Source organism: Danio rerio, chromosome 20, assembly GCF_052040795.2.
Source record: "Danio rerio strain M-AB ecotype USA chromosome 20, GRCz13ab, whole genome shotgun sequence".
NCBI classification, from domain to species: domain Eukaryota; kingdom Metazoa; phylum Chordata; class Actinopteri; order Cypriniformes; family Danionidae; genus Danio; species Danio rerio.
The window spans coordinates 52,403,887-52,420,737 of record NC_141040.1 but is presented as its reverse complement, the minus strand read 5'-3'; the positions used below and the strand labels follow the sequence as shown (position 1 = coordinate 52,420,737).

Here is a 16,851-nt window from a genome sequence, read left to right as displayed (position 1 = left end):
TTGGGTTAAATCTTATTGCACAACAGTTATCCTACAGTTTCTCTAATGGTGTGACGAGTCCGACACGTGAAAACTATCAATGAATGAGTGCTGTACCTGCTGTAGTGTTTGTGTGCGGCGTGGACTCAGTGCTGGTGTTGTTAACAGGAGGCTGTGTCTGATTACTGAAGTCCATCTCCATCGTCTGCAGAACTGAGGTCATGTTGACTTCAGACACGCCGTCTTTCCTCTTCACAGATAAATGAGATGAAGCTGCAGACGACATGCAGACATGATCATGCGAAGAGTCAAATCAGGACACAGATTATCCAAGCTAGCTAGCTAACTTTCATATATTTAAAGCTATCTGCTCATTTCAATGAACAAAAGAGGGTATTATCATGAATTAAAAATGAGGTGATTTTTTTAACGGAGCTCAGATCTGCTTCATAATCGCACAAAACCAGACAAATATTCATAATTAATTCTGTCATTATATTAGGAGGTATTGCCGTGTGTTTGTCTGACTGATTGATGGAGGAGGCGTTTTAAGAAACGTCTTTTTTTTTTTTTTTGCAGTTGGTGATTCAGAAAAATAGTATTTATAGCGATAGTTTAGCCTGATTTCACGAGGAAACGTTAGTATTTTACGTTTTACTGATTCATACAAATTCATACAAGTTTAGTCGTACGAAAATATGTACGCTTTTAAAAAGGAGGTGTAGCACCCAATCCCGGCCCTAAACCCAACCGTCATTGGGGGATGAGCAAATCATTCTTAATTGTAGGAATGAGATTGGTATAACAATTGGCCACTAAATTAAAAAGTTACGAATTGCAGAGAGATCGTGTTGGATAGTTCACCCAAAGATGAAAATTCTGTCATCATTTATTCCACCTTCAGTTGTTTAATACCTATTTGAGTTTGTTTCTTCTGTTATATTATTTTATTTTTCAGGTAGTTTTAATAAAGCTGGCACCCATTGACTTCCATATGTAATGTAATGTAATGTGTATTTATATAGCGCATTTATTGTGTATGGCCGTACACCCAAAGCGCTTCACAATCATGAGGGGGGGTCTCTCCACACCACCACCAGTGTGCAGCATCCACTTGGATGATGCGACGGCTGCCACAGGACAACGGCGCCAGTGCGCTCACTAAACACCAGCTATTGGTGGAGTGGAGAGACAGTGATAGAGCCAATTCAGTGGACGGGGATGATTGGGAGGCCATGATCGTATGGGCCGATAGAGGGACTTTGGCCAGGACACCGGGGTTACACCCCTACTCTTTCACGAGAAGTGCCATGGGATTTTTAATGACCACAGAGAGTCAGGACCTCGGTTTAACATCTCATCCGAAAGACGGCGCCCACTGACAGTGTAGTGTCCCCTTCACTTTTACTGGGGCATTAGGACTCACTTAGACCACAGGTTGAGCGCCCCCTTCTGGCCTCACTAACACCACTTCCAACAGCAACCTAGTGTTCCCTAGTGGTCTCCCATCCAGGTACTAACCAGGCTCAGCCCTGCTTAGCTTTAGTGAGTAACCGGTCTTGGGCTGCAGGGTGATATGGCTGTGGCCATAGTAATTGTTTTCTAAATTGGAAACTAATGGCTTCTTTTGTGTTAAACAGAAGAAGGAACTGATTTAAAGCCACATCAGGAAGAGTAAGTAATGAGGTCATTTTCATTTTTGAGTTAACTATCCCTTGAAAGATTCAAGAAACCCTCGAGTACTTAATTTATTTATTTTTTTTAACAGATTTGTGTGTGTTGAGCATCAGTTAAGACATTGTTTTCCCCTCTCAGCTTTAATTGTGGGGAAAACTGGATAATTTTGAGTTTTTGTCAGCTAATTTCATCTTCCAGGTTTTAAAACATTTTTGGGGCGGGATCAAAATCTATGACCTAGCACAAAACTGCTAGTGGGGTGATGATGCGTCGGTTTCTCATTATTATTCATAGCTGAGTTTTCTTATCCTATGAGAAGAGCCGTCTTCTTAATAATTATTTTTTGGGGGTTTTCACCTTTTAATGACAGGACAGTGGAGATTTACAGACAGGAAAGTTTGGGGAGCAGAACAAGGTGCTATACAAATAAACTGAACTGAATTGAATTATTATTAGTAATTTTTATTTACTTCAAAATTCTGTACGATGATGTGGCGAGTCGGCGCAATATAATAAGTATTTGTTTTGTGTCTAGAATTAAAAAAATGTTTGACTTGATAAATGTTCTGATTTGTTCTGCTTTTCTTTCTCTCGTCTGTCAGCAGGCTGTTTTCTTATCAGTTATTCTTCTATTTTCATCTTCTCACCTTCTGCACTGATTAGAGTCTGCTCTGCGTTTCCAGTCGGCCTTAGTCTAACAGACGGGCTTTAATATATCCAGGACATTTTTCATCTTCTCTCACACACACATCTACACTTCACACAAATGCATAAATATACACACAAACACTCACCCACACACATACATACACAAACTCTCACACAAACACACACATTCACTCATATATACTCGTACGCCACAGTCCAAAGACATGCGGTACAGGTGAATTGAATAGGCTAAATTGGTCGTAGTGTATGTGAGTGTGTGCAAAAGTGTGTGGGTGGTTCCCAGTAATGGGTTGCAGCTGGAAGGGCACCGGCTGATAAGTTGGTGGTTCATTCCGCTGTGGCGACCCCTGATTAATAAAAGAATTAAGCTGAAAAGAAAATGAATGAATGAATATATTTAGTACACAGACATCTATCTATCTATCTATCTATCTATCTATCTATCTATCTATCTATCTATCTATCTATCTATCTATCTATCTGTCTGTCTGTCTGCCTGCCTGTCTGTCTGTCTATACAGCAGCATCACCGTGGGAGAGGGGGGATGGGGAGTTTGGCCGGATCTAAGGCCCACACTGTTCTGGGGCCCCCTCAGTTAAGCCCAATCCCAGTTCTATTTTTGTACCCTTACCCCTTCCCCTTTTAAACCAAGTGTGAAGGGGAAGGGCTTCAACATGTACCCCTAAGAATTGGGGCGGCACTACAACACCTGCACACGTCATCATATGTCATCGTGATCTCTTGCTTCGTGTGAGATCAGACGATCACGCCAGATGTAGTTATTCTAGTTGTGCAATTTTTTTTGGTATTTATCTTCAAGAAATCACTGACAGACATCCCAAGTCTCCCGGAAGTTGTGGGAGTATCCCGCAAATGCACAGAGACTCCCGGATACCCGCAAATGAATGATAATCTCCCGGAAATCCCGCGTCTCCCGCTTGGTACTTAAATAAGTCACATACACCCCTCTCCACCACATCCCTCCCAGCTCTTCAGGTATGTCATGCTCAACTCACCCCCAACGCTCTTCAGATACACCCCCCCCCATATATATATATATATATATATATATATATATATATATATGTGGTATAAAGCAGTGTGGTGTACGGTAAAGGTTAGGTTTCTATTTTTGGCCTGTTGAATTTGGCATGGTAACGCACAACACAACATGTTTGCTATTGCAGCCGTAGGTTGGTAATTTTTCAAAAGCATGACGGTAAAACACAAACACGGCTATGAATATATTAACATGTGTTTGTTTGTTGTAAATATTCATAATAATGACAAAAAATACTAGTTTGTGGATCTTACTACCGGGTTGAGCAAAACTGTCGCTAGTGTATTCTGGGAAATTTTTGTTACACCTTTGTTTCGAGTCTGGTCCTAAAAAAAATATTCATTCAAAGGGATATTTACCCCTTACACTTCGCATATATGTATATATATATATATATATATAGACACACGCACAAATATACACACATACATGCACACATACATACACTCTTTCATGCACAAATACACACAAAAACATTCATAACCTCTCTCTCTCACACACATATAATATACACACATTTTCTCTCTCTGTCTTTCTATCAGGCACACACACACACACATATACAACTATATTTACACTCAAACACATGTAAACACTCTCATACACATTTTCTTTCTCTTTCCGTCTTTCTATCAAACACACACACACTCTCTCTTTGAGACACACACATATACAAATATATTTACACACACACACAGGCAACATTTTCTCTCTCACTCACTCACTCAAACACACACTCAGTTTGCTGCATTAGCCTCAGGATCCTGGGGGAGGTTTGTTGAGGGTTTCTGAGCACCACACCCTGCGCTTCACCGCAGCTCTTTTGGCTCCTCAATGACCGCCTGTTCTGGGTCACAAACCCTGATTCAGAGCTTGATTCAGCACTTTTCTTTTCTTAGGGAAACGGCATTAAAGCGCAGCGCCGAGCAGATCAGATTATGATGACGCTTCACAGACTCACAGTGGCCTAGTCATGATCACTAACACTCTTATATTCTCACTCTTAATCTGCAGTTTATTTTGTCCACTGTGTGTGTGTGTGTGTGAGATTTATGAACATAGCTAAAATAATGCACTCACCGGCCACTTTATTAGATACACCTTACTAGTACCAGGTTGGACCCAATTTTGCCTTCAGAACTGCCTTAATCCTTCGTGGCATAGAATCAACAAGGTACTGGAAATATTCCTCAGAGATTTTGCTCCATATTGACATGATAGCATCACGCAGTTGCTGCAGATTTGTTGGCTGCACATACACTTCCCAAAGATGCTCTATTGGATTGAGCTCTGGTGACTGTGGAGGCCATTTGAGTACAGTGAACTCATTGTCATGTTCAAGAAACCAGTCTAAGATGATTCACGCTTTATGACATGGCGTGTTCTCCTGCTGGAAGGAGCCATCAGAAGATGGGGACACTGTGGCCATAAAGGGATGGACATGGTCAGCAACAATACTCAGGTAGGCTGTGGCGTTGACACGAAGCTCAATTGGTACTAATGGACCCAAAGTGTGCCAAGAAAATAACCCCCACACCATTACACCACCACCAACATCCTACATTTCTGAAATACTCAGACCAGCCTGTCAGGCACCAACAACCATGCCACAAAGTCACTTAAATCACATTTCTTCCCCATTCTGATGCTCGGTTTGAACTGCAGCAGATCGTCTTGACCATGTCTACATGCCTAAATGCATTGAGTTGCTGCCATGTGATTGGCTGATTAGAAATCTGAGTTAACAAGCAGTTGGACAGGTGTACCTAATAAAGTGGCCGGTGAGTGTATCACAAGGCTGTACAGCGTTATACTCCACTTTTTTTATTCACATCAGGCCTCTTTAAAGAAGCATTTATGGTTAATGGTAATTATTGGAGATGAACGCTGGAATCAAAAATCAGCATTAGGAATTTAATTTATGCCCTTCTCTGATTTTATTACACTGCTATTAAAATGCCGTAGGTTATTTCAACACACATTATTAATTTATTTTATTATTTTTTTTATTGTACAATATGGACAAACCCAACTGTTGGGTTAAATTTCATTTCAGAAATCTGACTCACTGATTGAATTTGGCCACTCAAATTTTGATTGAAAAAAAAGCTTCTTTGAGCGTATTAGTTGTAGTTTTAGTCATTTTTTGTAATGATGTCATTTTTTTCACATATTTAATTTTCCTAATTTTATTTGTTTATTTTATTTTAGGTTAATTGCCTTTTATTTTCATTTTATTTACTTTATAACATTAAGTTAAAGTAATTTACAAAATCTTAAAACACGTTTTATTTATTTTATTGTATTTATTTCATTTATGTCAATTTTATTAGTTTTTTACATATCTAAAAAAGATTTTCTTAATTTTATTTGTTCGTTTTATTACTTTAATTACTTCATTTGTTTATTTTTATTTTAGTTTTATTTACTTTATAACTTTAAGTTAAAGTAAACAAAAAAATCTTAATACACTTTTTATTAAACACTTTATTTTATTGTTTTATTAATTTTTTTAGTTTTTGTCACTTGATCATCTGTTTTTGTCATTACATTAGCAGTTTATATTTGATTTAGCTTCATTATAATTCAAATATTTCTTGTGCAGTTTTGTTTAGGCTTGCATTTTTCATTTATCATACACATTTTATGTTAGCTAGACTTTTAGTTGTCCTGTTATTGTTATTTAGCTTTTATTACACCACTATTAAAATGCTTGACTGTTTCAAAAACAAATTTGGTTAAAATATGGACAATCCCAACTGCTGTGTTAAAGTTTTATATCAGATTCAATGTGACCCACTGATAGGATTTCTCCACTCAAACAGCTTTTAGCGTATTAATAGTAGTTTTAATCATTTTGTTGTATTAATGTAATTTATATTAGGATTTTTTGTTACATATCTAATTTTCTTTATTTGTTAATATTATTTTAGGTTAGTTAAATTTTTTGTTTTGTTTTATTCGAGTTATAACATTACGTTAAAGTAATTCAAAACATCTTAATACACTTTTTATGTATTTTATTTTGTTGTATTTGTCATTTCTTTTAATTTGTTACATATTTAAAAATGATTTTTCTAATTGTATTTGTTAATTTTATTTTAGATTAGTTACCATTTGCTGTTTAAGTGTTATTTAATTCATAACATTAAGTTAACCTAAACTAATTTATTAATAATTAATATATATATATATATATATATATATATATATATATATATATATATATATATATATATATATATATTGTATATTTTTTTCAATTTTTATTAAACGCTTTTTTATTTTTTTGTTTTATTAGTTTAGATTTTTGATATCTGTCACGATCAGATGCTTTTGTCATTGCATTAGTGTTTTATATTTGATTTAGCGCTATTATAACTAAAATATTTTAGTAGCTTTTTTTAGCCTTGCGTTTTTCATCTGTCGTACACATTTTATGTTAGCTAGACTTCAGTTCATTTTTAATTATTAGACATTTCTAACAGTTTTAGCCACAAACAACTCTTGAAATCAAGTTTAAAATCATTTTAGCTGAAATATGTCAGTTTGAGATTATTTTCAGCTTGCAGTTATCTGCCACTGACGTAGTTCCTGTTTTTCTGTCATGCATCATTTACCATGTTTATGCATGCAAATTTGGATGTAACCTGCTCGACCTACAATGTATAGCTTTTTTTTGGATGAATTCTCAAAATGATTTCCATTAGTAGATATTATCACAAATTAAACCTGGAACTCCCCTTTAAAGGTAACCAGCCAGCCTGATCTCAAAGAAAACGTAAGTATTTTACGTTTTGTCAGTTTAGAAATTTTATGATTTTAAAAAGGAGGCGTGACACCTTGCAAATCGTACTAAATTGTACGAATTGAATCGTACGAATTTGTACGAATTAGCCGCTAAATCAAAAAGTTACGAATTGCCATAAGATTGTGTGGAACCAGCACAACATCTGAGGCAACAATGCATTAAAATGTGAGAAACATTAAAGAGAATAGCAAATGAGAAAGGTCCTGTTAACATTATGTATTAAGGTGCATTTTCAATTTTTCATTAATATGATCTCAAGTGGACAACATTAAATACAGGTGCGAAACGCTCTAAAAGTTTTGTGCTTTAAGACATGCATAAAGACATTTATATTAGGTTGTGAAAAATTTCAAATTATCGAAAACATTCCATTTAAAAAGCCATGTTACTTTTTAATTTACCCTGAACGCTCTGAAGTAACATTTAAAAAGGGATATTTCACACAAAAATGAACATTATTTACTCTCCCTCAAGTGGTTCCGAACCTTTATGAGTTTCTTTCTTCTGTTGTACACAAAGGAAGATATTTTGAAGAACGCTGAAAACCTGTAACTGGACTTCAAAAGAAAAACACATGGTTACAGGTTTCCTTTCTTTTGTTTAATAGAAAAAAGAAACTTATAAATGTTTGAAGCAGGTAAACAGTGAGTAAATTTAAAGAGTCTTAAGTTTTGGGTGAACTATCCCTTTAAGAGCATTTTAATCTGTTTATATGCTAATATTTTCCAAACTAAAAAAAAAATCAAGAAAAGATTCATTTTTATCTAAATTATTTACAGAACATTAATGCTTTGGATAAAATATACAGTTGAAGTCAGAATTATTAGCCCCCCTGAATTATCCCCCCCGTTTGTTTGTTGTTTTCCCCGCCAAATTCTGTTTAAAGGAGAGAAGGTTTACAACACATTACTAAACATAATAGTTTTAATAACTCATTTCTAATAACTGATTTATTTAATCTTTGCCATGATGACAGCACGTAATATTCTGCTAGACATTTTTTAAGACACTTCTATACAGCTTAAAGTGACATTTAAAGGATTAACTAGGTTAATTAGGTTAACTAGGCAGGTTATGGTAATTAGGCATTGTATAATGATGGTTTGTTCTGTAGACTATCGGAAAATTATATAGCTTAAAAGGGCTAATAATATTTGTCCTTAAAATGTTTTTAAAAAAAATAAAAACTGCTTTTATTTTAGCCGAAATAAAACAAATAATATTATAAGAAAAATATTATCAGACATACTGTGAAAATTTCCTTGCTCTGTTCAACATAATTTGGCAAATATTTAAAAAACAAAAAATAATTACAAGGGAGCTTATAATTCTGACTTCAACTGTATGTCAATATAATATCAGTAACATTTTATTAATGTAGTCAGAAGAACACTTGTACATAAACTCATAGATTTTTCTTTACCAAGTAGTCAAATGATTTTCACATTGATGCGTCTATTTCATTATTTTCAATTCCTGCAGTAAGTAACCAAGACATTTCTGGAGAAAGTCTTGATGCTTATTTTAAAGCAAAAATTATTTTACATTCTTAAAAAACCTTTAAGGTCAATAATATTAGCCCCCTTAGGAAATTGATAGGCTACAGAACCAACCCATATCTGCCAACATTTCTCTCTGAAGATCCAGGCGCAGGGGATGAGGAATTGGGGTTGTTTGAAATAACGGGAGTTTTCTGGGGTAAATAACAAAAACGGGATGGTGATGGGATTTTTCGGGAGAATCCCGAAAAAACGGCAGTGTTGGCCGGTATGAACCAACCACTGCTGTCTAATAACTTGTCAACCGAATTAGTTAAGCCTTTAAATTGCACTTACAGCTGAATACTAGCATCTAGTAAAATATTATGCACCATTATGACAGAGACAAAATAAATGAGTAAGAGGGATTAGTTATTAAAGCTATTATGTTTAAAACATGTTGGTAAAATGTTCTCTGTTAAATAGGGCTTGAGAAATGTTTATGAAAGAATCAAAAGTTCACAGGATGACTAATAATTTAGCCTTTAAAGATATGTTTCCAAGTCTTGCTTTCTAATAAACCGGGCGCAGTATGAATGTTTGGCTCTGTGACAAATAGCTCAAGTTCCTCTGTTGCCAGTCGCTTTGCATAAAACCATCTATTAATGTCAAAGGCAAAATAAATAATAAAGTTGCAGTTTTTGCGTTTCACTGGAGGAGAATGTAAACTACAGCACCGGCTGCAAACACAGAATTAAAAATAGAAGAGTTAAAAGAAAGTTCTCAGATGAAAGTGAAAGGAACAGGACGTCAAAATGCTGGGAAGACAAGCAACAGAGCGGCTCTAAAAATACACCACGATTGTTCAACCATCTCACTCTCCAGAGCTTATACACTAGGGCTGCGTAACATATCGTTTCAGCATCGATATTGCACTGTAGACCATTCTGATACATGTAAACAAAAACAACGGTCCAAGCTTAATCCCTGTTTTAATGTCTATAGCTTCCGAGAATCCAAAAAGAAACACATATTAGCAAATAAAGTTATGATAGCTGTTTTAACATTAAGTTATGGTTGAATTTCCTCCTGTTAAAGATATGAAATAGTTTGATAATAAGTGTAACCCCGCCGATCCTACACCACCCAACCCACTCCGAGCTGGGATCGAACCAGCGACCTTCCGCATGTAGTTCGGTTGCTCTAAAACCTGATTTATACTTCTGCGTAAGGTGACCGGCGTAACCAGCGGCGCATGCAACGCGCGTGGCTGTGTATTTATACTTCTGCGCGCTGTCTCTGTCAGTCTGCATTAACACTTCCGAAACGCTAGTTGGCAGTGAGGTGTAAATGTTCCTCTGTGTCGAGTTTCTTCGCTACTTTTTTGCTTTTTCTGAACACTTCCGGGATGTACAAGTGGCGCACACTCGCTCATTTTGAGGCAGGAACTGGCGGACGTGCAACAACTTTAACTATGAGGTAAACACAAAACAAAACAAAACTTTCCATCCGGAGCTCCTTCACAGGACTCCACACTTGTAAACAACCGCTCGCGCAGCATCGCGCCATTCGCGCGGCTCTCGGTCCCGCCCAGACTCGTCAGCGCTACCAAGCCGACCAATCACAGAGCTTGCGCTACACGTTGTTGCGACGTGTAGTTACATTTTTTGAGAGGTGCACGTCAGTGACGGCGATGGCCACGGCGAAGGGCTATGCGTCAGCGCCATAGCATACGCCGGTGGTTGACGCAGAAGTATAAATCAGCCTTAATAAGGAGGCTAAAGACCATGACCTCTAGTGTTTGTCGCTAGATCACCTTTAGAGGTCAGATGACTGAGGTTTTACCGTATGGAACAAAATCAATGCCTAAAGTCTTGAATTAAAAAGCTTGTTGAATATCACAAACTGAAAAAAATAATACACCGTATTAACTAGTTCTTGCATTTTAATGACTTGAATTCCAGGGTTTGTATTTTTAGGTCCTGAAATTTAACATATCTGTTTATTTAAGCTGTGAATATTTCAACGAAAAATATTTCAAACACGTTTTCATACTTAAAAATTCAATAATTCATATTCAATTTTCAGATTTCACTTAAAAAATATTCAATACCCTTTAAAAATACGATGTATAATATTCAAAAGGTCATTTTCAGTTCATTTTATTTCAGTTCTAATATTCGCTTCCATAAATTCAGTGGATCAAATTCGACTGATAAAATTCAACATTACATCCGGGAACTGCAGGAGAAGCAATAGATTGCAGAGTGAAGATCGCCAGCTGCTTTAGCTTTCACCAGCAGGTGGAGATGGAATAATGTAAGATTTTTAACCCAGTAAACAGGCGAGAAAAAGGCTAATAAAGGCAAAAAAGTAGCATTCAATTTTAATATCAATGCCTTGGACATTATAAATAATAAAAAGTATGAGTAAAATGAGTGAATGAGGTTTTAGTCATCTATATTTGCCCTTATGTAACTGAAGCCAGCTGGTGATCGCGTAAAGCTCACTCCTCAGATCCAGTGACAGACGTTGTTCTGCAATCTTATCGGAGTTTATCTCCCATGCTGCCTCGTTACCTGCTCGGACCTGTGCGGTTACTTGCACATAATCCGTCGTTTGATGAATATGATGTTAAACATTGTCTATCTTTATTGACTCTTTCTTCCATAGACGCGAAGTATTATATTGACAGCTAAAGAATAAACGTATGAGAAACAGGAGAGGAAATATAATAATAATACAAAATAGATAAACATTGATCAGGGCTAGAACAATTACGAACAAAGATTTTCAAAACCAGAGAGATTTTATGAGAATGTCACAAAACAGTTTACTCGGAAATGTTAAACAGAGTTCAGTATGATTTAAGGTTGGTTATGGATGGGGCGTTTTTTTTTTATGGAAGCGAATATTAGAACTGAAATAAAATGAACTGAAAATGACCTTTTGAATATTATACATCGTATTTTTAAAGGGTATTGAATATTTTTTAAGTGAAATCTGAAAATTGAATATGAATTATTGAATTTTTAAGTATGAAAACGTGTTTGAAATATTTTTCGTTGAAATATTCACAGCTTAAATAAACAGATATGTTAAATTTCAGGACCTAAAAATACAAACCCTGGAATTCAAGTCATTAAAATGCAAGAACTTGTTAATACGGTGTATTATTTTTTTCAGTCTGTGATATTCAACAAGCTTTTTAATTCAAGACTTTAGGCATTGATTTTGTTCCATATTTTACCGGCACATCACTTACTAGCTGACCTCCGTTACACTCAAACCCCTAAACCTCACTCCCATCTGGGTCACGGCACCAATGTAACCCCGCACCCGGAGGAAACCCACGGGAAGGCAGGGAGAACGTGCAAACTCCACACAGAAATGGCAACTGAGCCGAGGCTCGAACCAGCGACCTTCTTGCTGTGAGGCGACAGCACTACCTACCGCGCCACTGCCTCGCTGTCCACGACTTTATGCAAGACTTTATCGAACTGTCAGTATAGTTTTGTCTTATTGTGATGATTATCATCCTCGAATTATCGCCCAGCCCTACTGTATGTAAAGTTATGAATTGTTTCCAAATAGAGTTTCTTAAGTCATCTTAGAAATTAGAAATTAGACTCATCGATTTCCCCCACAGTCCAAAGTCATGTGTTACAGGTGAACTGGGTAGGCTAAATTGTCCATAGTGTATGACTGTGTTTCCCAGAGATGGGCTGGAAAAACGTCCTGGATAAGTTGACGGTTCATTCCGCTGTGGCGACCCCAGATTAATAAAGGGACTAAGCCGACAAGAAAACGAATGAATGACCGCTCTGCCAGTGAGAGTGGTTCAGCTCAAGCACATCAAATAAAGAGCAAACGAGAGTTATCTTAAATAAAAAATGTAAAAACTTCCATATCAGAAAATGTCTAATTCAAAATTGTTTCCCGAAAGCCATTTTGACATGGAAACAATATTTTTCTTTACCATTTATAGATGATATTTGGTCAAAAAGTAATAAGTTTTTACTCTCAAATAAGGTAAAAAAAAATTAATTTGAAAATTTTACACAGGTGCTGCGCCTGCAGGATATTTATTAATAAATTGAAAACTGATATCTCACCACACTGTTCTTTTTGTAACACTGAGCCTGAAAGTCTTTTACACCTGTTTTGTACTTGTAAATGTTCTGATGATTTTTGGAAACAGGTTTTAGGGTTATTTTTTGATTCATTTTACAAAATAATTAATTTTGTGAAGTTTAATTTTAAATTAATTCCGAGAGGAGCAGGTGCTCATGATTGACCCAGCTGGTCCACATTAACTAATCATGATGCTCCAATCAGAGGATCCTAAGTCACTATTATATATATATATATATATATATATATATATATATATATATATATATATATATATATATATATATATATATATATATCAGGGCTCAACAATAAGGACTGCCCGGTGGCCAGGGCCAGTGTGAAAGACACTCGGGACAGTAGACAGGATTGTTACTGGCCCCTATCGGCCAGTAACGATGAGAATGTTTTTTTTTTGTTGTTTTTTTTTTGTAACCTGGTAACAACCAGTACAGTGAAAAGATGGCAACATGGTGGCAAATTTAAACAATGAGGCTAAAAGAAAACGTTTCTAAAGGCTTAGAAGCAGACCATTACATGGGTACAAAATTAAGAAACTGAAAAAAAGAACAACAAAAAAACAGTTGTCAGTTTGGCAAGCCATTTTTATAAAAAGTTATTTAGAATTGCATTAAAACACCAGCACATTTTTCATACTGCTCTTGAAAAAATCTTGAATCTTGAATTTTGCTCATTATACATTTATTAACATATTTAAAATGTTTAAATTCTAGATTCACAGGCATAATTTTGCCACTATTTAAAATATGTGGCTAAGAAATAGCTATTAACTTTTTAGTTTTTTTTGGTGGGGCTAGTGAAAATTTTGACAGGGCAAGTAAAAATCTTAAGCAATGGCCCGATCGGACCCGTATAAAAAATCATTAGCGTTGAACCCTGTATATATATCCTCAATTCCTTTATACAACTATCTTCTTCTGGAAGAAACCCTTCTCCTCCCCTTCTTCCACCTTTATCCAGAATGGGTGGCACGGTGGCTCAGTGACTAGCACTGTTGCCTCACAGCAAGAACATCAATGGCGTTGGGTCCTCCCTGGGCCATCTGGTATTTCTATGCGGAGTTTGCATGCTCTCCCCATGTCCGCGTGAGTTTCCCCCGGTTTCCTCCCACCATCAAAATGTGCTCTATATTATAGATAAAATAAGCCTAAATCTTTTTTCTAATGTCTTACTCTCAGGAAGTTGGCCTTGGCCTCAGCAGCGGGGGAATTTGAGATCAACCTGAGCTCAATCTCCATTCACCATGCGAAAAGGGGGAGCACTGGGCTCGAGGATCTCTTGGGCTCAGGGCTCTCTCCCGGGACAGCATGCCAAACAAGCTATATATAAATCATGAGCTAAGTGTGAACTCTTGAATGAATTTTAAAACTGGCTATGATACACTCGACAATGCTTTGAAGTTTCCTGGGAAGTGTCACACACACAAGGCAAAAGTAATGTGTAGTACTCCCTCCTTTAGTTTTTTCTGTAAAGATTAAAAACATATTTTAGAATTCTTAGACCTCAATTATAAGAAACAAGAGGGCTATAAAAATGATCTGTACAATCTAATCATTTAAATATGATGGATCCCCTCATATATATGTGAATTGCTTTTGTTTAATGTGTGTTCTGCCTCACTAAGTTTTGTATGACTGTTATGTTATCATATAATGTTGTATGCTATCCGCTTGTTAAGTGGTGACGTATGTAATACTGTTTCCGGGTCCGAGCCACTCATTTGAGTTGAGAAATCATTCGTTTATGATCACTTTTTATTCATATCACACATTAAAGTTAATTTGATATAAAGTCATAGTGTACACAACAATCTCTGGGCTTTCTGCATCATAAATACCAAAATTTAAACAATTTATAAAAAGATTAATTGCTTTCTGCCAAGTGTGCCGCAAGCCTACGTTTGAGTGAAGGCTTCGGCCGTTAGATCGCCCCCTGGGGGCTGGCTGCAGTACAAGTCATAAAGCCCGCCTCCTCCGTGTTAATGAAGGAGACTTGAGCCCAAATAAAAAAAAAATATTACACTTGCAATAAAATGTCCCGAAAGATGGTTCTGGTCGATTAAGGCACTGGTTATTGTGCTGAAATAGGTGCAGATCTTCATTTTTGTAAACAGTTTGTTTTTAGCAGTAATTTAATGCTGGGCGTGTCATCGTGATTGACAGCTGTGATTGACAGTTTCTCAAAGCGCGGCGTCTGAGCTTCGGCAGGAGACTGAAGTAGACTGAAATGTTATTATTCGATTTCTGTGTTATTTTACCATGACAAAATGAGTTCAGCAGTAAACTATAGTTTCTGACATACATGATCCTGGTGGAACACTGTTTATTCGCTAAGTTCAGGGCTTTTTTCGGGCTTTATTAGTTTGCTGATACACGCCTAGCCACCCAGATAGCAAAACACAGTTCCGGCTAGATTCTCGCCTGCCGGAGACTTATCTCTTAGAGCTCAGACTGACTAATGTTACCTCTGCTGGACCTACTCCGGATGCCTGGACTCACTACCCAATTCCAGCCCGAGTCAATCGAGCCAGATGCGGCGGCCGAGCGAGCAGGCGCTGCCGCATGCGAGCCGGAATCAGCCCGCGACGCCGCGAGTAAGTTATGCTCTATTGAATATATAAAACCCTCATATTTGTTAACGTTATTACATCCATTTGTGTTGATATGACAGCAAACGCATGCTGAGAAGTTCGGGGGGCGTAGTTGATTTTACATAAAGCGTTTGATTGGAAGCTCGACTCCGCTCATTTTCGCGGCTCCTCCTCTGGCTCCATCAGACAGTCCTTCTGCGCATGTCAAGGCTCCAATTTCAGCAGTCTTTTGCGACAGTTTGTGCCCGTCAAGCAGGCGTTTTGCCCTCAAGGCGTTCAATGGGAAAAAGGGCTGTCGCGTCGTCCAAATTTTTTTACAGTCATTGCTTTCTGCCCATCGGATATTAGGCATGGACATATATTGAGATCGTGACTTTCGAAAGTATTAAATCGCTTTCTCAACATTTATTATTACCATTTCACGGGTCTCCACATTCAGTTGAATAGAGTGCTTGGACCCCATAGATATATACACTAGATATCGCATAGGGACCCTGAGCATGCGTCAGTAGCGCCGCCATATTTGTACAGTGCTCCCAGGACAAATGTCATTCAACCGCACTAGTCAAGACAGTGTTATTACGCGAAGATGCGGGACTTTAGCGCTGTCTACGGGTGTAGTAACGAGCAAACAAAGAAATAAAGCACAAAGGCAGAACATTTCATAGGTAATATTAAGTTTTTTTCTGTTTTTGTATGTTCTGAACTTTTGTGCTAATCAGGTCACGTTATTGATGATAATACAGTCACTTACTGCATTCACCATACGACAAAGCAGCTCCAACTCCCACTACACACTCGGCTTATGCTAGTTTTGTTGAATAAAATCAGCAAACAATGCAAAAGAAATATGACAACGAGATGCTGCGCTGCCAGAAACTTGTATTATTGTCGGCTCACGTTAGTGAAAGAGTCATTCGGGGGATTCATTCACAAACGAATCGCTCCCTCCATCAGTATGAGAAGTGAAAGCAGGAGAGGAGGTGTGTTTCAGGACATGATTAGATCAAATTTAACAGGCAGGGTGGATAGTACATTTCTGTACACACAAACACAAGCTTTTTGTCAGGAATGCCCGTGCGGTCACTGATCCATCAATGTAGAAAAGATATAATTTTCGTAATTAGATAAAAAAACATTACATACTAACATCCAGGAAAACTCCCGATCATAGATATATGTGTATATCTCTGGCTTTGGATGGCCACAGTCCTCCACTGTACCTTGGTCCCGCATTCATTTCAAAGGAGCGCTGCCCTGTACCAAGATGGCGGCTCTATTGACGCATTCCGTCCAATAGACAACAATAGGCCAGACGACATCTAATGTATATATCTATGCTTGGACCCGGAAGCCGTTTCTTGTGACATCACACTTAAGAAGCGCATAAATAAAAAGCAAATGAGAAGAATCTTGAAGGGGCGGGGCATGT

The 16,851-nt window shown here is 37.2% G+C and overlaps 1 protein-coding gene across 2 annotated transcripts in view; it reads right to left on the bottom strand.

The window, feature by feature from the left end:
• The window catches only part of LOC100002633, a 37,968-nt gene that overhangs the window by 18,458 nt on the left and 2,659 nt on the right, over window positions 1-16,851 (bottom strand). For both annotated transcript variants that reach the window (XM_087298951.1, XM_087298952.1), the window contains one exon: window positions 97-252. In XM_087298951.1, the coding sequence (XP_087155077.1) occupies window positions 97-252 (156 nt within the window). The remainder of the gene's footprint in view (window positions 1-96; window positions 253-16,851) is intronic.